General features: G+C 28.3%; 1 protein-coding gene and 1 long non-coding RNA gene across 3 annotated transcripts in view; one reads left to right on the forward strand and one right to left on the reverse strand.

Moving 5' to 3' along the window:
• The first annotated feature begins 2,676 nt into the window (after window positions 1-2,676).
• On the forward strand, window positions 2,677-10,718 carry LOC136082224 (uncharacterized). 2 transcript variants are annotated; one of them, XR_010639501.1, is made up of 6 exons: window positions 2,677-5,004; window positions 5,201-5,562; window positions 8,605-8,760; window positions 8,901-9,214; window positions 9,417-9,694; window positions 10,077-10,718. It is a non-coding gene; the product is annotated as an uncharacterized LOC136082224 (long non-coding RNA). The 2 variants fall into 2 exon arrangements; XR_010639502.1 differs by lacking the exon at window positions 5,201-5,562.
• A 9,659-nt stretch (window positions 10,719-20,377) lies between these two features.
• LOC100212924 (probable imidazolonepropionase) overlaps window positions 20,378-24,208 on the reverse strand; it is a 69,333-nt gene continuing 65,502 nt past the window's right edge. The window contains exons 8-10 of the mRNA XM_065800773.1: window positions 22,071-22,126; window positions 20,710-20,870; window positions 20,378-20,603 (exon numbers count right to left, since the gene is read on the reverse strand). Coding sequence (XP_065656845.1) covers window positions 20,513-20,603; window positions 20,710-20,870; window positions 22,071-22,126 — 308 coding nt within the window. The 3' untranslated portion in view covers window positions 20,378-20,512. The remainder of the gene's footprint in view (window positions 20,604-20,709; window positions 20,871-22,070; window positions 22,127-24,208) is intronic.

A 24,208-nucleotide genomic window follows, 5' to 3' on the forward strand; every position in this document is an offset into this window, starting at 1 on the left:
TCGGCATGCTTTTTTTCTTCAGATGATTTTTGTGGAGTAAAATGAAACAAAAATCCTCCACCTGGTTCCATGCATGTAGTGTAATGTTCCTCTTTAATAGATCCAGGAAAAAACCGACTGGATCCTTCTACTTCTACCTTTACTTTTGGTAACGTCTTTTCTACTATCAAACAAAATACAATTGATGTTCCCATTGCCTATATACTTTAAAGTTTTATTTTTCAACTCATTCATTACATTATCTTGAGCTCTTACAATTTTTTTATGGTCAACAATAAACTGTGTATCTTTCTCAGTAATCAATCCAGCATCAATCCAGGCAGCTGTAGTCAAAGCCGCAGCAGCTCTAGAAGAAACTCCGTATCTAAAAATAGAATTTGTTTTTAGATAGTTAAATAAAGAATTTTGTTTAATTTAAAATAAAAAGTATATATTTTACCTTAGACTATGTATTGCGACATTTCGTACACTTTTAGTATTATATTTAGACTTTTTTACTTTCGAATTTGAAGTACTAGGTTCTGTGTTAAATTCTTTATTAGTAAGTTCATCTTCAGTCATTGAAAAATCATTGTTTAAAATTGTATTTGTTGTTATGCTGTTTGCCCTTTTTCTCTTAAAAGCTTCTTTATTAGAATGGTTATATAATTTTTTAACCTGTCTATTGTGTTCAGGCATATCTTTGGAAGATATTTGAAGCAAACCTTTAGCACCGACTTTATCTCTTTCGGTTTTAATATAAAAAACGTCTATTATAGGAATTTTATATTCCTTAGAGCAGTTGCATGTAATGTGGGCTTGTTGTTTACAAATAACTTTGCAACCAAATTCTTTACAATCAAAAATTATACACTTACAATTTAAAATATCAAAAAGTTTATCCAATTTAAATATAAAGTCTTTTTTATTTTCTTTATTTTCTCTGTTTGCTGATATTAAAAATGCAACATCCCAAGCTTTTATAATTTTGTACACAATGTTTTTTTTTAGAATAAATTATAGGAGCTTTAAAATTAGCGTTTGCTTTTTGCCACTGGGTAATAACGGCACATGCAACCTTTTTTGCCATATCTTTTATTAAAAAGGTTCTGGAGTTTTTATCACACTGTTCTCTTAAAAGGACTGCATATCGAAGTGTGTCTCTATATGTTGGAAGTTGAGATAGTAGCAACTCCTTTCCAGTACAAATTAACTCAGTTATTGAGGTTTTTTTCATGTTTCTTGTCTTTATTGTTATTTTTTTGTTAAAAGATGCCATATTAATTTCTACAATTTTTTCTATTTTGTATGTTTATATATAATCAAATTTTCTTTATAATATATAATCTTATTTAATCGCTTTTATAGTCAAAATTTAATTTTAGTATCATACTTGTCACTTATTTATCAGTAGTTGTGAATAATTATTAGATAATAAAATTATATTGCTTAAGTAATACAATTTTAATTAACTAATTTAACAGCTGTCGTTAAAACTCTACCGTCACATTTTGTCTACAATATGAAAAAAGTGGATTATTTTTGTAAAAATGCCCTTCACAAAAACTCACTTTCTGTGGTTATTTTTATAAATTTTGCACCAAATATGAAATTTTCCTAAAGTTCAACGTAATAGTGATTAAGTTTTTCAAAAATTAAAAAAAAAAAAAAAATTTCAATTATTATTTCCCTCCGTTAATTAGTCATATTTTAGTCATTTTTCCGTTAAAAAAAGTGCTGACCCACCCAGCAAGACATTCTTTTTTTTAATTTTTTTTTTGCGGATTCGGAATCCCCGTAAAATTCTTCACCAAAAGTCATCTTGCCGTTTTTCAAATTGATAAAAAAAAAAATCGACACACCCTAATATATATATAAAATATAAGTATATAATATATAAGTAAATATATATATATATAAAGTAAAAAACATATATATATATATATATATATATAAATATATATATATATATATATATATATATATATATATATATATATATATATATATATATATATATATATATATATTTATATAAATATATAATATAAATTATATAAATATATATATAGAAAGTAAAAAATATATATAGAAAGTAAAAAACATATATATATATATAGAAAGTAACCTTATATAAAGCATGGAAAAAACAATAGGTTTTGAATAGGCTTTAATGTTTTCGAAACTGCAAATAATTTTGCAATAATGTTGCAATAATCTGCAATAATGTTGCAATAATCTGCAAATAATGTTTTCGAAACTTGCAAATAATTTGCAAATCAATGATTTTTGTGACGTAATACGCAATTCATATCAAATAAATAAAATGTATGGGGAAATACGAATTAAATTTTTGTTAACTTAATTAACTTTTTTTGGTCAAATTTTTCCATTTCCTTGTATTGTCATCGAAAATGATTAAGTGTGCAAAATTTGAGCAAAATTGCTTGAGAAAAAAGCTTTCAAAAATTGATTTCAAATTTTGTGGCACACAAACATATATATATAGAAAGTAACCTTATATAAAGCATGGAAAAATCGATTAAGATATATTGTTTTTGATAGTTTTTTTGATGTTGAAACAAAGCAAGTATTTAAGCGAATATTTGCTTTTTTTAAAAAAGTGATAAGTAATTTTTGCTAAATAAAAACTTCGTTAAAGATTAAGCAAACAAAGTTACATTAAAAGTTCTTTGCGTTTAATAGATAGCGTAAAAGTTTTGTCCTATCTATTAAACACAAAGAACCTTTAGTATAACTTCGTTTGCTTAAACTTTATATATTCGTTTGCTATAACTTTATACTGCAAAGAACCTTCTTTATTTATTTGGCTTTTTGTGTTACATTGTTTTCTGATTATGATGATGAACACTTGATGAATATTAACAGTGCCATGTTGACCATAGATGATGTCTCTGCTAGTGCTTTTTGTGTACATTTTGGTGAAAGATTACATTCAAAAGATCAGGCAGGCCTTGAATGTCACTTCTCTTCTGTGACAATTTTTGGCTTAATGTGACTGGTGATTTTTAATCCTAACAAAAGTTGTTTACTGCTAATAACTATCGCAATGTTGTAACCTTTTGTTGATGAATGGAAACACTTCTGCTATGGCTGACTCTTAATTTTGCTCACCATTTTAATTGTGTTTAGTAGATAGGACAAAATTTTTATGCTATCTATTAAACACAAAGAGCTTTTAATATTACTTCAATTGGTTTCTCTTTAAGCAAACAAAGTTTTTATTTAGCAAAAATCTCAATTCCTAATTGTGAAATTTTACTAAGCGAAATTTAAAACTCTTAATTGTGCTCACCATTTTCTCACACCTTATTCCATTCTCTACCTTTATAAATTTCTTATTCAACCAAACTATGGAAGATAGTTGTCACATTTGGACTGTTTCTTCTAATGATTCTATTTCTCTTCTAGACAAGGTTCAAAAATGTTTGTAAATATAGTTGGATTTTCTCCAGCTTCCTAGATTTAGCTCCTGTCCCACCATCATATGACGGCATCTATTTTTATTTTTTTTATAGATACTAACATGGACTCAGCTTCAGCATTATTATTTCTTGTACATTAAAGGTTGGATTTCTCTTCTGTTCTCATTTTTCGTCTCATGTCAAAGACATTGCAAAAGGTTTCATTTTTTATATATATTGCAAAAGGTTTCATTCAAGAACAATCTAGAGAAAAAAGAAATTTTTGTTCTCTAGATTGTTCTTGTTTAAAAAAAAAAGAAAAAAAGAAACGATTACAAATAAATATTGCAATTCTTTTGGAAGGTGAAAATCATGGGATAGAGTGAGACACAGTTAGAAACTTCTACGAAACAGTTGCTTGATGCAGTTTATGCCTGCCCAAGATGAATACTTTTATAGATATACCATCTCCAGCTTTTACTCAACAAGAGTCCCGAGGCAGGTGTGTTTTAAATCTGAGTAACATTTCTTACTTTCATTTCTTACATTCTTCTGAGTAACATTTCTTACATTCATTTCTTACTTTCCCTATGAAAGTAAATCATACAAGGCAGCTTGATATAGACCAGATCTTGTCTTTCTTAACCCTTTAACTCTCTTATCTCTCTCAGTCCTTTAACTCCAAAACATAAACTTTGATGTTTGCAGTGGAGAGATGAGTTGAGCTCTGTACCACCAGGAGTCTTTAGTCATTCAGTAATCACTTGGATTCACTTAAAAATAAGTCAACTACAGCAATATGATTGTTGTGTATATTATTTGTGTATAAGTGTCTTCTTATCCACTTTTTTTTTAGTTATTAGTGTTTGCAAAAATTTGGAAAAGGTTTGGGTGTTCAACGTTTTTGTAGTAAGGTCTGTTTTGTTGCAATAATTATTTAAAATAATTAAAATGGTGTAGGCAACAGGCTGTGATACAGATAACAATGATGCATTACTGACAAGTGATGCTAGCCATTATTTATCAGGCTCTCCGAAACACCATCGTTATCTACGAAATCACTATCTCTGAACCACCATCAGTGAATATAGTGTGTCCTTGATGATTGAAATACAATGCTAAGTTAATTTAACATAAATCCTAAACAAGGAAGTAGCAACAATAAATTTAATCACAATTGACAATTTTAAATCGTGTCTCACTGAATGTTTTTTAAACAAATATGTATCCAAAATTTATATCTATAAAAATATATAAGGTTTGTATGAAGTTAATTGTTTGTATTTCAAAACTGGACAACTACAATTGAACACAATTTATGATTTTGTTGTGTGTTTATCAAGAGTTTTTTCAAGTATTTTTTAAGATTTTTTTTAGATTTTTGAAGACTATATTTTAAATAATTTCCAACAAAGGTAGATATTCTAAATGAAAAATTTTGCGATTTCAATGTTGCAGAAAAGGCTGTGATGCATTACTGCAATACCCATTTTCATGCAATAAGAGTTGATTACAAGGAAAAGTTTGAAAGTTACAATAAGAAAGTGAAGCAAGAATCACAAATTATAAATCAACTTTTAGATTCAATATATGCATGCAGGTTTACATTTACATTTATGTTTTTTAGTATTTTTGTTTATTAAACTTTGCGGTGTATTTATATCTATTTTACTATATATGGATCTCCTTTTAAAAAAAAATACTTAAAATACAATTATAAAAGAATTTTTTTATTTACAATTACAATTACTACCTTTTAAAAAATAGTGTTGTTTGTGTATTTTTCATGTTAACAGATGGACATGCAAACATTTTAGCTATCAAAAACCTTATCTTATGAAGAAAAATCAAGATAAGCGCAATAATCAGGCAATACTTCCATGTGGCTGAAAAATGTTTATTTATGTTTCGTATGACAACCAACAACAATGCTATGGTGTTAAGAAATTGTTTCTTGAACGCAACCATCCATATGGTATAGAAGAATTTTCTATGTATAGTTCACAGCGTCAATCAAAAAGATTGTTAGAACAGCAGTCATTGATGTTCATTGAACATGGGGCAAATACAGCACTTGTGACTAATAGCCTTAATAGAAGCAGTTTGAAAACTAAACCCAGAGATATTTACAACATAAAACAAAAGCTTAAATTCAAAGGTTAGTTATTTTTGTATATGCAGTGGTGTGAAAGATATTAGAATCACAACGTGTTTTTTGTCTACTTCAGCAATTGTCATGGTATACTTATTTTATTCAACAGAGTAACTCTGGTTTGAGTTCCTTTTTAGTTTTAGAAAACTACTTTAAAAATGCTGGTGGAAAACAATTTGATTATTCTTTGAGTTAGAAAATAGTTTCATGTAAAGTTGAGGAGTAACGTATTGTTGTTACAATTACACATATAATATATAACCTTTTACTTCCGTTATTTTTGTTATTTTATGAAAAATAAAACATGGGCACTTCTGATTTTGAAATAATAAGTAATGTAGCATTTCAAACCTATTTTATTTTATTTCTTGTATTTAGTATAAATTTTTATGTACTTTTGCAGAGAAAAGGTAGAGATCTGAGTCCATGAAATAGAGTGAAAGTGGAGGCTTTATTATAATTGGGGATTGTGACACAGAGGGAAATCAGTAAATGATTTTTTTATTTTTTTATTTTATGTTAATTCACCTCCCCAAGGCTTGAAAGGCCACTACAGATGAGGAGGCTACTTAATTGTGGTTATAACCCTCTCTCAACTCTATAACTCCGAAACACGAACCTTAGCGAACAAGGTTGCTGCACGGAGAAACAAGTGGAGGCTTGATTCAAAAGGCACTCTAAACTATAAAGCAAAGTCTAGAATTAAGAGGCTTGTCTAACCTCAAAACTTTCCACATCAGAGAAAAAATTATTACACATGCCAAAAAAACAACATTTCAAAAAAAGTTTCTGTGAGCTGTTTTGTTGTCACATCATTCAGGCTGGCTACACTAGTTTTTAATGGAGTAAAACACTTCTAAATATAATTTTTGCTTATTGAGTTACTAAATTTAAAATGAATAGACAGTCAGTACTTTTTGTATTATCCTTGGGCAATTGATTATGATGCTAATGACCATTCTATTAGCTGTCTTTTCTCTTTTGGGCTAAATTCATGACTTTTGTCTTTAGTGATGAGTCAACATTTCAAGTTCTTGATAACTAGTGCCAGAATGTTCAACATTGCTCTGATTAGAAACACTTTCCCAACTGCCTGGTGAAAACTGTGAAGTATCCAACATCAGTAATGGTGTAGTCTTTAATCTCAGTCTATGGTGTTGAAAGGCTGTATGTAGTGGAGGGCACAATAAGACAGTAACTTGTACTTTATGTCAAACTTACTTGTGTTCTGAATTCTAACCTGGATTTTTTTATTTATTTTACAGGTATTACTGTTATGAAATTAATATTGAACTGATGTTAAACTAAACAATTGAACTATTGCACTTTTTAAGTAATGAACTATAAACTAAACTATAAAATGGCATCATCCAGTTTGAGATCCGCTCCTAAGCACAAGCTTATTGGAAAGCCAATTTCTCAGTTATCTATTTTTTCTTGCATCATGAGTGGAGTAGATGTAATGACAGCAGCAAAAAAAAATAAGAAAAAAGCAACGAGAGGAATGAAAGAAAAAAAGAAAAAAATGACATTGATGGAACAAAGGAAAATGTGGATTGCATAGCTGTTATTGTTACCGGGAATGGCCAGGAAAGACTGTTGGCTAATCCAAAAATTGATAGGCTCAGGCAAATGTCTGTGTTAAAGTAATTGAGAAATGGAATCTGTGCTCACAGATCAAAAGGCTTGTATTCAACACAACAGCTAGAAATACAGGGCTTTATAATGGTGCATGTGTTAGAATTGAACTAGCTCTTTGAACTGAAATGGTCTAGATTGCATGCCGTCATCCTATTGTGGAAGTTATTCTTTTAAGTGTTTTGACGCCTCTGTTTGATCCGATTGAAGGTCTATTAACTGTATTTTTACGTTTATCTTTCTGGTGTCTCAGTAAATACAAAGACTGGGAGAAATTTCAAGCTCCTGGTCCAACACATCATGCACGATAGATAGCAAAAGCCATTTACATACTGAAAATCTTTATAAGAATCTTTCTTTATAAGAATCAGTTCAAGTTGACTGCTCATGAATTCAAGAATATCACAGATTTGGCTCTGCTTGTCAGTCTTGTTTATGTCAACCAGTGGAATGAAGCACCACTTGGAGTCCAAGCCCCTCTCAACGACAGATTGTCAAATCTGAAGACCTATTCGAACAAGTTTGTTGCCACCAGCACAGCGGACATCTGAGACAGTCTTCGAGAAGTTTTATGAACTGGCTACACACATGGCATTCATAAATGATGTAGCTGAATGAGGGATCATTTTTATTAAAAATCACAATGACACACTGACAAAGAACGAGGAACAGAAGCAGTTTGTTTTTTAATTGGTCAAACCATCGCAATTTGACAAACCTCAAGAATTTTTTAACTCCATCAAAGAAATCACTTAAGTAGTAGATTATCTACTGTGGAATTATATAAAAATTTATTTAAAAACTGTATATAAAACTATATAAAACTATAAAAACAGTCAAATTTTAAAATTAAATTCTGATTTAGATTGTAATTTTCAATTAAAATTTTTCATTACAACTTTAATATAATTTTTTAATTTTAATTTAATTGATAATTTTAATTTTAAGTTTCAAATCAATAATCAACATTTGACAAAAACTATTTTATTTGAGATAATCCAAAAACTATCAAATGGGTTGAACTCTAAATGTTGTTTTCATTAAAATTTGCACAGCTGTTATAATCAAAAACAAAACAAAAATGGAACTGAAATCTGTTACTTTATTTTTGTGGGCCATCCTAATATATATATATATATATATATATTATATATATATATATATATATATATATATATATATATATATATATATATATATATATATATATATATATATATATATATATATATATATATATATATATATATATATATATATAATTGCTCTGTTCTTTTAAGAACATTGAGCACTCTATTGTGTAGAATACTTTTTAAAGTTGTTTAAATATATATATATATATATATATATATATATATATATATATATATATATATATATATATATATATATATATATATATTTAATTAGGTTCTGCACTTGATGAAATAAAGACAGTGCTTGATTTTCCAGGAAGTCTTTATCACATTGATGCCAATACAGACGGACAAGTTGAATGCATAACTTAGACAACAACTGAGCAAATAATGCTCCTTCAAAAATTTCCTGATGTAATAATGATGGATGGTACTTATTTATTTTACAAAATATAATGCATTGTTTTTTTATTAGGAACTGAATTTTTTTTTTACCTAATTTATAATAAATTTTTTATAAATTTATAAATTTTTTACTTATAATACTTAATTCCATTAACTAATGTATAGGTAAATAATCTCTTCATGCCTCAATACACACTTGCTGTAGTAGATCAACACGGGATGGGCGACCTGTAATATAATCAAGAGTGTATCATGAGGACCAAGCTCATCTTAGAATGTTTCTGATACAATCACAAGAGTTGGTTTTAATACATTCTCAACATCCATTTTTGTAATTGATAAGGCTCAAGCTGAAATCTCAGTGTTGCAGACTATTAATAACCCAGATAACCGAATTTTGCTTTGTAGATTTCATGTATCTAAGTCATTTATACATGAAATAAAAAAAGTAGTTTAATGACAAAGAATCTTTATATAAGGTTAGTTTTAAATAATTCTAGTTAATTGTATCAAAAAAATAATAAAAATTAAAATAATGCTTTGAAAGTTGTCAACTTTTTTGACAATAGATGTTTCATGACTTTGTATGCCTTATATATATACAAGTAATTTTATTTCAATTTCAATCATTTAATTTATGGTTAATTGTTTTTGAATATTATTTACATACTTAACTGTCAGGCTACGAAAAGGTTGTTATATGGTAACCAGAAAACATGTGATGAAGCTTTGTTGAATATACAAGAGACCTTCCCAGAGTTTTACACACACTTAACAAATAGCTGGTTGATGATGGCTGAAATGTTTATGGGCTACAAAAGAAAAGGGCTACTCCACATCGATAATCACACCAATAATAGATTGGAACGGTTTGATTTGTTTTCTATTTTGTTATAAAGTTAAATGCTATTAAATGGCTGGAATCAGTCTGCCAACAATCTGGAGAGTTGGAACTGCAGGTAAAAATAATAAAATCCATTATCAATTTAATAAATAATTAATCATTTTTTTTAATAAGTTAAACTAAAGTTATACTTGCACAAGGCTGGAAGGCTGGGGCCAATATAGTCAAGGAAGCATTTTTTAATTTAATTTTTATTGTAACTCTCTTAACTCTGAAATACAATCTCCAAGGAAATAAAGATGCTAGTTAAACAACATATTTTTAGGTAGCGTCGAACTGTAAACCACTTAATAATGAAGCAAGAATCTTATTACCTAATTTTACCTCATGAAATTTTACATATTACCTCATGAAATCTACTGATAAATTATTGACATTTATTTTCTTTATGTGCAATCCATGACTTGTAATCATAATGCTATTTAAATTTTGTACAGGTTCAACAGCACCATTCTGAAGATGATGTTATTTTAGAAAATCTTTTTCAGACAAATGTTGAAATATTTCCTGAAAATTCTTCTGCGACATTAGAATGTGTTTTGCCTGTATAAAATCAAGTTTCTCTACAAACAAACTCTGTAACTACATTAAACATTTCCCCAACAATTACATGTGAGACTCTTCATGTTGAAAGATTGCAGACAAATGTTGAAATATTTCCAGCTGTAAAAAAACAGAGACTTTTTTACAACGTAACAAAACCTCTTAAGAAACTTGGGATTTATGAAAAAGGTTTTATTCGTTTAACTTGGTTCGTCAAAGATTCTATTGCACAAAATTTATTACAAAGTGGTAGTAAGATCTCAAGTCATGATCTTTTTCCTACTGTACCTTATATCATTAATGATAAAAGAGCTAATTTACACGAATTTAAACAGTAAATTTTGATGAGTCTGCTTGGGCAGAAATTGAAGTACGATGTAAGAGCACTTCATCCAATAGTTGGCCATGTTATCATTGTCAACAAATTCAATCAGCAAGTAAACTTCAAAAGTGAATTCAGTGCGATCACTGTTTATATTGGTATCATTACTATTGTGTTGGTATTTCAAGAAAACCGAAAGGTCACTGGTTTTGTATGGATTACAAACCTAATTGAAAAGATTATAATTTTATTATACATATATATATATATATATATATATATATATATATATATATATATATATATATATATATATATATATATATATATATATATATATATATGTATTAATAGTAAAATGATAGTTTAATATATTAGCGTGTATATAACTTAACGATAGGTAGATACTAATTATAATTTGTCTTTTATTAATACTTATTAAAATTAGTTAGTCTTTAGTTACTCTCTGCAGTAGTGCTGGAGGGTATGATAACATATCTGCAAGGTAAACAGCTTTAAACCTTTCATTCATTATATAAAGACTGTATAAAGCTGTCTTGACTATTAGCTAAGCTCTGTAACATAAGCGCAACTTAGAGGCTCCTTCTAGAAATGTTTTATTTCTATTTTGTAATTGGAATGGTTATAATGTACGCTTTATAATATATACTAAATATATATATATATATATATATCAAGCGCGGATTCAGCTCTTTTTGGTGTTTAAGATAGCTATCTTCCTAACATGAAACAAACTCCAAAAATTTATATGTTTATATTTTTGTCAAATAAGAATGGTTTGAAAAAAATTGCGATGATTAGAGTCTAGGAACGAAAAAGCCCTAAAATTTCGGCCACAACTGCCCCAAACAAGAGAGCAGCAAGTTTGTAAAATATTTTTTATACTATTCTTAAATAAATTTATATTCATCGATAAATGCTAAATTTTATAAATAATCTCTTAGCGTTCAAAAATTATGACCTTATAAAATTTGTAACTCCCGTCAAATTGAGGGGGGTTCAAACTTTGTGTAGCCATAATTATAGAACAATAAGAGATTATTGTATGAAATTTAGAATTTATTCATGAATATAAATTTATTTAAGAATAGTTCAAAAAATATTTTATGAACTTGTTGCTCTCTTGTTTGAGGCAGTTATGGCCAAAATTTTAGGGCTTTTTTGTTCCCAAACTCCAATCATTGCAATTTTTTGTAATGCATCCTTATTTGATATAAGTATAAACATATAAATTTTTGGAGTTGTTTTCCATTTTAGGAAGTTAGTTATTTCAAACATCAAAAAAAGCTGGATCCGCGCCTGTATATAATAAATTTTATGAAAATTATATACTAAATTATGTATTTAGTATAATATAATTTAACATATCATATTTATAATAAAATAGTATAGCATGATTGAAAGTGTAAAGTGGATAGAGTAATTCTTTAATTATGGAAATTCTCGTAATATGAGCTAACTTTATTAGTATTTTAATTATCACAATATGAGATTGTCAATCATGTTGTTAGGATATTGAAACTGCTCTAAATGTAATAAAAATAAACTCTATATATCTTATCGTTCGACTTTAAGTTAGCGCTTCACCAAGCAAGCCTTTTACCTATTAAAATTATTTCCAAGTACCTATTAGTAAAACTCTCCCTTTTATTAAGGAAGTTTTTTTTCTTCTCCATATTAAAAGCCAAGGATTGTCGACCGTGTTTTATATATAGATATGTACATTTATGTTCTTTTGCTCAACCTAAGTAGTTAAACTTCCTCCAATTTCATAGGGATCCTTCTCCGCTTACACATTTTTGCACCACAAATGTGTATCTAAAGAATTTAGTAAATTTAAACCAAACAATATTACTACCATGTTCTTTACAATTTACTTATTTTTCCATGAACACACTTTCTGCAATATTTGCTTACCACTTAAGTTGTCGAAATTACTACATACCATCTATTCTTAGAGATGACTAAAGAAGTGTCCTAAATAAATAAAAAAGCGTGTGCAATATGGTTGACATTGTGACAAGAGACATTTATTTTTAATCTATATTCGACATTTGGCATTTTTTTTGTAAACACAACCAAAATGCTTTTAAAAATCGGTAGGTTTTCAAAAAATATAGCCAAAATCATATGAAAATTGTTGCAAACTGCCAATATTTATTACGATAAATTTTGTTACTTTCCTAGGAATATATCAAAAATTCGTCATGTATAAGATACGTTAAAAGTAGCCAAAATCATTTCTTAACTTCCATGAGTTTTCACGGAAATTAGCCAAAATTGCTTCTTAATTTCCGTGAATTTTCTCGGAAAATAACATTAAGTATCTTTTAGACCTAAATAGTTTTCAAAAAATTTTTTTACCTTGGTTTCGCTGTCATCCCAATTTTCACCTTCGCTTTTTTTAATTCCATCGATTCTCAAATTATTTTGCCGGGATCGATCCTCTATCTCTCTTAATTTGTTAGTAATTTTATTAAATGCAGATTCATTGATCTGGGTAACGCTTATTGTATTACATTGTTCTGGTAACGCTTATTGTATCCTGTGAAGTAATGACGCTCTTTATTTTTTCTTCTATAAGTTGTTCATGAAAGTTTAAACTCACTTTAATATCCTCAACTTCTTTTTCTATCGATTTTATTTTCTTACTATTTTTACTGATATGTGTTTCAACTTTATCCAAGCTCTCGAATAAAATATTTGTGCTCAAGCTTGAATTGTTTAAAACATTTTTTCTTGCTGTTCAATCATGTCGTCGGTTTCCTTCTTAAACTCCTTAAACATTTTTTTTGACATTTTCTTAATTTGTTCAATCGTAACTGCCATAATTATTTTAATATTATATAAACGTTTTTAAATTTTATTATTTTTCAAATTAATTTAACTTAACTCTTTTCTTTATTTTTTATTCTTTTCCACGCTGTTAAAACGCGTCCGTTCACGTTGACCATAATGATATGATTAGCGTAATGGAGTAGTACCAGGACCCTTTAAGAAATGGGGAAAAAAATTTAATTCAAGTTTTTACTATGTTCAATAAAATAAATGCATTTTTATATGTATTGAGAACACCTAAACTTTATCAAGTACTTTTAAAAATTGATGCCTACCATCGAACATAACCGCCAGTAAATATGAGTTTGTTAGAAAACATGTCCAAATAGCCACCATTGTCAGAGCGTTTGTTGAGCTATTGTATTATTAAGACTAAATACAAAACAGTATTTGGTTCTTGAGAAAAAGAATCAAATACTGTTCTTGCATAATCTTTTCTAATTTCTGTATTAGTGCGATAGAGCACGTGAGATAAAGCACTTGACCTTTTTTTATCGAACGTAATGAATATTTTTCTAGGTCGATAGAAAACTAAGTTTTGTGAAGCTTCATTTTCAATACTAGCGCGTTAAGGTGGGAATTAAAATAAATTATTTTATTTTTGCTTCTGCTTGGTATACTAAAGCATTCATTAAGTCGTATTTGCTGCTAATGATTATGAATTTATCTTTATCCTCATTCTAGAAACCTTTTCAAAGGCATTATTTATTCAAATGGTTTTCATTATTCAAAACGTTGTTAACAGAATAATTTTAAAATTTTTTCAAAATCTTTTTTTAAAAACTATCAACATAACCATTCGATTTTTTTTAAATCTTTTTATAATTTTCGTTTACTCAACTAGATTATTTATTTACTAGTCGAGAAGAAAACATAGCAATAGCAGAGCTAATCGAGACAAGTTCCCTTCGCACCGAGGTACTACTCATACGCCGAGTAGGCGGAGCTGGGATTTGAACATGCAATCTATATGCAACCTGCAATATTAAACCTACAATATGAACCTGCAATTGTAATGGAACCACGTCTTTTTCTCATTTCTATGAATGATTTAAGCAAAGCTTTTACTCAACTAGATACAATTTTATTTTTAGGTGACACAAATCTATTTTATGCACATAATGATATAATTAATCTTTTAAGTCAGTAAACAAAGAGTTATTAAATCGTACTGAATGGTTTAATGCAAACAAATCTCTACATGTAACAAAAACGAAATATATCTTTTTCAATCGTATTCATGATCGAGATAAAAATTCTTTAAAACTTCCAAAACTTTGTATTGCCAATCAAGACATAAAAAAAGAAATCACTTTAAAATTTCTCGGCGTACTTTTTAATGAAAACGTGACGTGGAGAGATCACATACACTATCTCGATAATAAAATCTCAAGAAACATTGGTCTATATTGTAGAGCAAAGACTTTTTTAAATCCGACTTGCTTAAAACTTTTATATTTCTAATTCATTAAACGCCATCTTAATTACGCAAATATTGCTGGTGCATTACAATTAAAAAATAAATTAAAAAACTATTTACACATTGGTAAATGGTTTTTTATTTTTATTTTTTTAACGGTTTACACTTTCCCAAGTATAATTTGTGTAAATAATGCTTGGGAATGTGTAAATATCTATCATCTTCTTATGTTTATCTTCAAAGTTAATAAAAGTATAGCTCCTAAAATGTTTTACCCACTATTCAAAATAAATCAGAACAGATATCTAACTAGATTCTCAAACAACAGTTACATTCAACCCAAAAGTTATTTTGCGGCGACTGAATTTTCAATTTTTACTAGAGGGCCAAAATTATGGAATAAAATATTTATTTATGAACTTATATTAATCGCAACGCTTAAAGAGTTTTAGAACAATCTGAAGCAAAGCTATCAATAAACGACGCAGCCCTCAAATTTTTCTAAAGTATAAATGGTTGCTTCTGATAAACTTACCCAACAATTAGTGGTTTGTCATTATCAGCTTGAGAGTTTTAGAAACGATTGTGTCACTTGTTATTGCTTCTATTCTTCTTTTATAAAAACTTATGATTTATAAAAGTTCTCCAGATATTTCATGGTATATGCTAGTGTAAAAGGAAAACTTCAAGTTTATGCGTATTTACCTGCATGTTTTTTAATAACTTTTTTTTTCTATTTTATTTATTTTGTTGTTTAACAAAAATAATCAACATACATATATACAAGAAAAAATATATATTTCCGAAGAACGAAGAAGACAGTAAAATTTTGTCAACAAGCACCGTTTTTGTATATAAAATAGAAACTTTTCTATTTACAATGATCTTTATGAAATAAAGAATTAAACAGACAGGGGCTCAAACAAGATAAAGATTGCATTACGTCATTTAGATATTATATTATTAACCATAATCGTCGTAAAACTGCTGCGCTGATCGGTTAAGCAAATAAAGATAAAAAACTGAAATATTAAAATCAAATAACTTCAGAGTTACTCAAGCACATATGAAACTCAAATATTTAAAACTTCTTTTTTGATTTGAAATTTAAATGAACTTAATGACTTTGCCATACATTTAAATCCTTTTTGATAAATATTCCATATATTTAGACCTCGATATGTAATGTTATATTCAGTATATTTATTAAAGTTTTGAGGCAGTTTATAAGTTACTTATATTTGCTCTTAGATAATAGTTTTCATTTCTATTTATTTCAAACTAAGGTTTTTAGGAGAGATATTATTGAATCGATGCATAAAAATTAAATGCTGATAGATAATTGTTTCGAAAATATTTATCATTTTCATATCATTCATTATAGGTTTAGCGTGTTCACGCTAAACCTATAATGAATGATATGAAAATGAACCTTTAGAGCTAATGATTCTGCAGGCATGTTGAATCATTAGCTCTAAAGGTTATATTATATATATTAATTAGGTTTTATAATATATATTAGTTTAAGACTTTATTTATTGATTTACGAACAAACTCGACACATCATACCAATTATATTGGTGATCTTAGATTGAATATATCTTATTTTAGAAAGCATGGATAAATTCTCATCAGCATTTCCTAAGAATCTTACACTGACTTGTTTTTTACTCATTTATCATTTAAGATATAGTCAGGTCAACTTAAAACGAAGGTTTTCTTCTTGTGATTTTTTATGAAATAATATGTAGTTATTTATGGAATATTATGTAGTTTGTTTTCTCTGAGTTAAGCGAGAGTTTATTTTCTCTGAGTTAAGCGAGATTTTGTTTTCTCTGAGTTACGCGAGAGTTTATTAGCCCTAAACCAATGATTTTTATGATTTTTTTTTATAAAGTCTTTAGAAAAATGTTATCTATTAGCGTTTAAAAATTATTACCATATAAAATTTGCAACCCCCTCAAATTGAGGGGGTTTAAACTTTATATGGTCATAATTTTTGAACGCTAAAATATTTTAAAATGAAGTCTAAAATTTATCGATGAATATAAGTCTAGTTAAGAATAGTACAATAAATACTTCATCAATTTGTTGCTCTCACGTTTGGGGCAGGAGGGGGCGAAATTTTTGGGGCTTTTTTGTACCCAGCCTTCAATCATCGCAATTTTTTGCAAACCCTCATTATTTGACATAAGTATAAACATATAAATGTTTGGAGTTTGCTCCATGTCTGGAAGTTACCTATCTCGAACACCAAAAAATTCTTTCTACGCCTCTGGTTGTCTATCCATCTTAGTAATATAATTAATTGCTTATGCGTTTTTGATACCTATTTTTTTCCAGAGTTGGTAATTTCGCTAATAATAAAAATAAAATAAGATTGAGTAGAGAAAGAAAGTTTTTAATTTGCAGCTATTTAATCTTTTGTTTAACAAAAATATGCAATGTATATATCTTCGTGAAGTAAGTCTTATCTTCGTGAAGTAGGGGAACCTGTTGTACCTTTGACCACTTTTTGCTTTAAGGCGTTTTTTGCGTAGTCTATTGAGTAAATTTAAACCATTCAAACTATATGATATTCTCTCATACTTTGCTCTAAAATTATACTTATAGTTTTTTTTTCATTCAACCAAAAAGTATCTTTTTCCCGCGTTTTAAATAAAGAAGTCAATTGGTCAAAGGTACAACACGTACATTTTACCTTTGACCGATGTGCGTTGTTCCTTTGACCAAAACGTTATTACTAAAAAATCATGCATTGTATGAACCTCTTTAATATTTTAGATATATATTTTATAGCAACTTTTGCCCTACCTTATATCAATAAAAAACAAATCTAACTATTTTGTAATCAATCCTAATTGTCTTAAAAAAATTAGAAAAATCAATCCTTACAATCTTGCAAAGACTTGTGTATCAAAGTTACGATACTCAGTATTACTTATAGTATTACTACTTTTTTAAAATAAAATCAGTTATTATAACTATTTTAGATAAAGTCACATATTTTCTTTAGCTTTTGTTGGTCAAAGGTACAACATCCTAGTCTGGTCAAAGGTACACGAAATGGGTTTCTTTAACAATTATTGTCTTAATCCCATTTATGATCAGACATAATCATCCAAAATTTTCCATAACAAAAAAATGATGCTGGGTAATGTTTATAATGTCGTAGATGAAACAAACAACAATTTATCACATTTATAAAATCAGAATAAGATTAACACAAATATTTACTTTTTAAGAGCTAAATCTTATACTTACTTGTGGATCGATACCAACTACCCCAAGTATGATGTTTTACGGTAAGAAGAGTCATCATGGACTATTATTTCAAATGGCACTTTTCGTTTTTTTTTTTTAAATAATAGTAAGCCGACAGAGTAGAGTGACCAACGTGATCAAAAGGTACAACATGGTCAAAAGTACAACAGGTTCCCCTACGTCTTATCTTCGTGAAGTACGTCTTATCTTCATATATCAAGCAAATCGATCAATAAAATGAGTAATAATATGAAAAATCTTTAATATGGGAACTAGGTTCTGAGCAAAAACAACAAAACAACTAGAGTTAAAATATTTTGTGTAATTGTATTTTTATTATTTTGAATAATCAGATTTTTTAACGGTCAAATATGCCATTAAAGATAGGCAATGATGTAAAGTTAGATTTTAGTTCAGAACCTCCTTTACTACTTTATCAACATGCAGTGAAATTTCGGTTTAAATACAACATACCGACACTTAGAATCTAATGTTTAAAGTTTTGAATTTAATTAGAGATTTTGCTGACACAGTATTTTTTTAGAGCAATTTTTAAAAACTTTGAATAAAAAATATATTTTTATTTAATCTACCAACGCTAAACCTAGCTTGGAGAAATTATTTCAATTTTTTAAGGTGGTAAAAATTTCTTTTTCCATTAAAGGGTTTAGTAAACCGATGTTAATAAGACCAATTATGTCATCTTCTTGTCCCCGCTATTTGTATTTATATTATGTTTTACGACTTGAATTAACTTATACTGCAAAAAAAAAAAAAAAATCTATCTAGTACGGCTAATAATAATTCTAAATTTAGCAGCGCTTTAACCAACTGAGATATCCCGGCATAAAATTTTCTACTTTGTCAAAGATTTCTATTTAGGCGATCTGTTAAAAATTAAATTTTCAGTCGTTTATTATAATTTCAAAGTAGCGCTTAAAGCAAGGTTTTAACAGAAGGAAATAAAAATATATGGTCTTTAAAAAAATACACTGTCTTATGAAAGGACAAAGAAATATAAAATAATCCTGCTTCAGGCACTTTATCAGTGTGTTGTCTACAATTTGTAAAATTTTTAATTTGATAGGATGATAACTTTTTAAGCAACAGTATTTTTACATAACTCATTTCCAGCTTAACAGTTTTACAGCGAAATCAAGATTATATTATCTTCTTGATTTCGCTCTAAAATGGTTAAAGTGGATCCATGGTGAAAAACCTAAAATATTGGTATAACCATTATGATATATGGATATATCCACAAAATATGGATTTATCCATCTACACATGATGTTTTATTAGTTCTGTATACAAAAGTAAAGTTAGATACCATGAAAAAGTTAGTTATTTGCCTGGACGTAGCTGATTGTGGTTTTGAAGGCATCTTTTCAACTCAACTTCATTATTTTTGATTTGTGTGAAAAGAACTCTCAGGGCTAAATGTTCAACAATAAATTTTAACGGTAAAATTAGCAAGTTTAATTGTAACATCTTTTAAAGGGACGCTATGACAAGCATGTTACTATGTGCCTATAAAGCAAATCGCTACGCGAGGCGTTCAGACAACGTAACTGCCAATAAACTGTTAAATAAATTTTATTTAGAGAAATAAAAAGAGGGGGGAAAAGATCTGGAACCCTCTCTTGTATCCGACCCTACTTAATATGGTTAGTCATTTATATATATATATATATATATATTTATTTATATATATATATATATATATATATAAATAAATAAATAAATAAATAAATATATATATATATATATATATATATATATATATATATATATATATATATATATATATATATATATATATATATATACACACACACATACATTAGTTTTGTTTTTTAGAACTTGATTTCCCTAATATAAAAGCTAAAAAAAGGCGGGTTCTATGATCCAAGGGATAAACAACAAGTAGTAAGAATAATTTAAACGAAAAAAATACGAGCTTAGAACATTTTAAGAAAATAAAAAACAATAGTTTATCATAGTCATAGTAATGAGTAACCATAGTAACCATAAAAACTCCTTTAAAACATCCCAAAATGCGGTAGTGATGTGGAGGTAGAACCTTCACCTTGTAAACGAAAAGCTTTGCGTTTCATCCAAACGACGTCGTGCTCAACTTGTTTCTTTGCGCAGCAACCTTGTTATTGTTTTGGAATTAATAGGATTCAAAAAGTGTTGTAACAACAACTAGAAAAAAAAATTAAAGCAATAAAGTGCGTATACCCCTGTATACGCACCTGAAACCCTTATTTTAGAGGCCTGCATACGACCTTAAAAAAAATCTAAAATGCAGAAATGAAAGATTTACGTACATTAGGAAATAATACAGTTTATTAAAAAATTAATACATTTTTCATTGAGAAAAACTGTTTAACAAAATTTCGACGTTTTAATATGCGTGTCTAAACGTGCAAAATATTACTAATATTTTACTTTTGTAGTTATCAAGACTTGGCGTAAACTACAAAACCTCTTTTGATGACGTGAGTGATAATTTCGTCGTGAGAAGCAAACTGGTAAATCAAATGTTCCCATCTATGTATAAAAAATTTGAAAAGATAATAATAAAATGCGCATGCATACAAATAAATATTATGAATGTGTTATTAATATTGTTTATTCAATTTAAAAGAAATAAAACCTTGGTGCATCAATAATGATAAAATCTGCTTGTTTGCCAACTTCTATCGATCCATGAGAATCTGATAATCCAATAGATGCTGCTGCATTGATTGTTGCTCCAATCAATGCTTCACTCATAGACATGCGGAGTAGACAACAAGCCATGTGCATAACTGTCGTCTAGAAATTCAAGATATCGAAAAAATAAGGGTAAAAATAAAATGAATTCATAAGTAAATGTTTAATAATCTCATTTGTATGTTGCGTTAAAAGTTTTAAACATTAATTTAAATAATTTGCTAAAACATTAGTGCTTATTTTATTAACATGCGTTGTTTATTTTATTGTCTCGCTTTGCTTACTTTATTGTCTTGCTTACTATGTTATTGTCATTGCTGTGATGTTATTGCTTTTATAATTTTCTTTAGTAAAAATATTTTACAAAATAAAAAATTATACTAATACTACGTGTTGTGAAAAAAACCAAATGAAATCGTAAGAGCATGTAAAAAATATTCTTTACAGTGGTAATGGGTGCAGAAGTTTGGATTAACTGAGAATATGAGAGCATGTGATAGGGAGCAAGAATATTTGTAATGGCTGCTAAAACTTGAAAATATACTAAGTATAGAAAATACCACATCAGTACATTATGAGCAAAGACGACTTAAAGAGATATTTGGAGATGCTGGACAAGATGAATATTCTAAACGTGTCATTTTGTTGTTGTTGTGGTTATTAAGGTGCTCCTAGAAGTCCTTACGGTCTTATCACAGAGCACCACGGAAGTAACTAGATGTTCACGCCTCTTTCCTCACTAATGTTGCTTATTGGGCAAGAGCCGGCGTCGAACCAAGAGGTCCGAGGTTTTAACACCTGTTAATGTGGATTCATTGTCATTCAACAAACAATTGTTTTAACGTTTACCAAAAGAGGTCAAAACTTATATATAAAAAAAAATTCTGGCTGAGTTTTTGAAAAGCTTAACTCCTATAAGTATGCATCCTCCTTATTAAAAATTGAAAATCGATTGTGTAAATTAGAAATCATCATGATCATAATTATCAATATCATCATTGTCATCTTCATCATCATTATCATCATCATCACCATTATAAATTTATAGTCTGTAGATTGCAAAGACATGTTGTATGTATGTTATGATATGCTTATATATTTAGTTATTATTTTTTACTTTAATATTTGTTTTATTTTATATATTTATATAGTGTTACTCGGCGGCATTTAAACATATGCTTTATCCCTAGCCAGTCAGGCAATGTTGCTAAAATGTGGTGTTAATTGGAAGCACTTGTTGCTAAGCAACAGAGTTATTATTGCACTGCTAAATGATGACACAAGCAACAAAAAACTAATTACCATTGAATAACAATAAGCATTTGGGTTAAAGTCTGAACCAAGTGCAACAGCAACACCTAAACAGATAATAATAAAAACAAATAATAATAGTAAGTATTAATTTAATGAAAATTTTATTAGGTTTTAAAGACTAATAAATTTCTCTTTAAAGATTAATGATTGAATTAATTGAAAAATTTGTCATTAACAAAGACAAATCTAACATTTCACTTATTATATGTCTGATCACTTATCATATGATTATCATATCACTGATCACTAATCATATGAGGGTCTGATCATTTCTCTCAAAATATCTCATCTCTCAAAATCATCATATCTCTCAAAAAGATAAATTAAAATTTTTCTCTTATTTGTTTTTGAACCTAATGATTACATTCTTCTTGACAACCCGGAGAAACATGTTAGTTTGTTGTGTAGAGGCAAAAACTTTTTCTACAAGCGCTATTGTAAATAAAAAAAAATTTAAATTACTAAATTCTACTTTTTTCATTTCGACATTCAAGTCACCATTGATGATTTGACAACACTCTCTGTCTTCATATAATTTCTAAAGTACCACAATTACATGGAAGTGATTTGAGTATCCAAACCACTTCTGCCTCTTAAGTTGTTTCTCACTTACACCTCTGCAGCTTGTGGTCTCTTGCAGTCCAGTTTCAGTCACAGTCTTACCAAAGTGTTCTTCATTATTCTCAAAATTATTTGACAAGTGCTTAAATAAACTAAAGTTGTTTTTGATGAACAACACTCTTCATTTCCAGTAATTTCTAGTGTATTACAATGTTTCATACTTGGTAGGGAAAGCTGGGGCACAGTGGATCAGATTTCTTTATTCCTTAAATTGAACAAAAGTTAAAATATGTATTTTATTTTTTTCAAGGCGAAAGGATTGAATATGTCCTTCATGATAATAAATCACTAAAACCCAAATATTTATTATCTAACGGCTCTCAGAAAGGTTTAAAGTGAGTTGTGTTATGTTATTCACTGTGCCCCAGTACTGGGGCACATTGAATAAATGAACACAGCCGTAAATTAATGATAGTGAATAAGGGCATAGCCAAATAACTTTTTGAGGCTGAGGGAGTAAAGACACTGTGCACTATACTTTTGGTTTTATTAATTATATTAGTATAAAATCGAAAAAGTAGACATTTTGAAAATTGAGAAGAAAAAAAAATAATTTTATTGATAACAAAACTTATAAAAATATTAAAAATTATTCAAATATTATTATTCTTAACTTAAAACTAATAAATTCATTTTCATGTAGTTAGTTTGTTAAAAATGCATGAATTTAATCTTTAAGATCATTAATGGGGCATAGTGAATCAACCTATTCACTGTACCCCAATTCACTGTGCCCCACCATAACTAATTAAGTTTAACGTCTAATTAGACATGTGTGTTGTTAAAATAAAAGCTAAACTACTAAAAGGAAGCATAAATATTTATAATCTGAATGAAAAACTTCAACTTTTGAAAAATTATTTTAACCATGATCTACATAACAAAATTAAGGGCGGCAAGAAAATTTACTTAGCTAAAAACAAAAATTAACTACCAAAAACCGGTAGTCAAAAATTATGTGGTAACAACTATAAATCAAAATGGCTGATACTTGAGCACATAAAATGATTACATTATTAAGATAAACAAAGTTCTAATCTTCGAGAAAATGCCTCTTATTCACTGTGCCCCTCGATCCACTGTACCCCAACATCCCCTACATTTGGTCCTTTTTTTTCCTCATCTATATAATCTTCTGAAATAGTTTCTAATAATACAACTATGTACCAACATTATCACAGCTTAAAAAAGGAAGTGGATCTTAAATGTGATCTCTTTTCTGCGAGAGTTTGGGTCAGACGTTGGTGAAATTAAACTTAACTTTTGTGAGAGTTTGGGTCAGTGGTTGGTGATTTTAAACTTAATTTTTGTAAGAGTTTGGGTCAGTGGTTGGTAAAGTTAAACCTAATTTCTCTGACAGTTTGGGTCAGTGGTTGGTGAAGTTAAATCTAGTTTTTTACTATTTTAGTTAACAAAATTTGATTCCTGCTAATAATTAAAAATGTCGCCTTTCATAACCAAAATAGCAACTTTACTTTATGCTTTTTTCAATGTTAGCAATTTAC

This window comes from Hydra vulgaris, chromosome 07 (assembly GCF_038396675.1).
Source record: "Hydra vulgaris chromosome 07, alternate assembly HydraT2T_AEP".
Classification (NCBI taxonomy): domain Eukaryota; kingdom Metazoa; phylum Cnidaria; class Hydrozoa; order Anthoathecata; family Hydridae; genus Hydra; species Hydra vulgaris.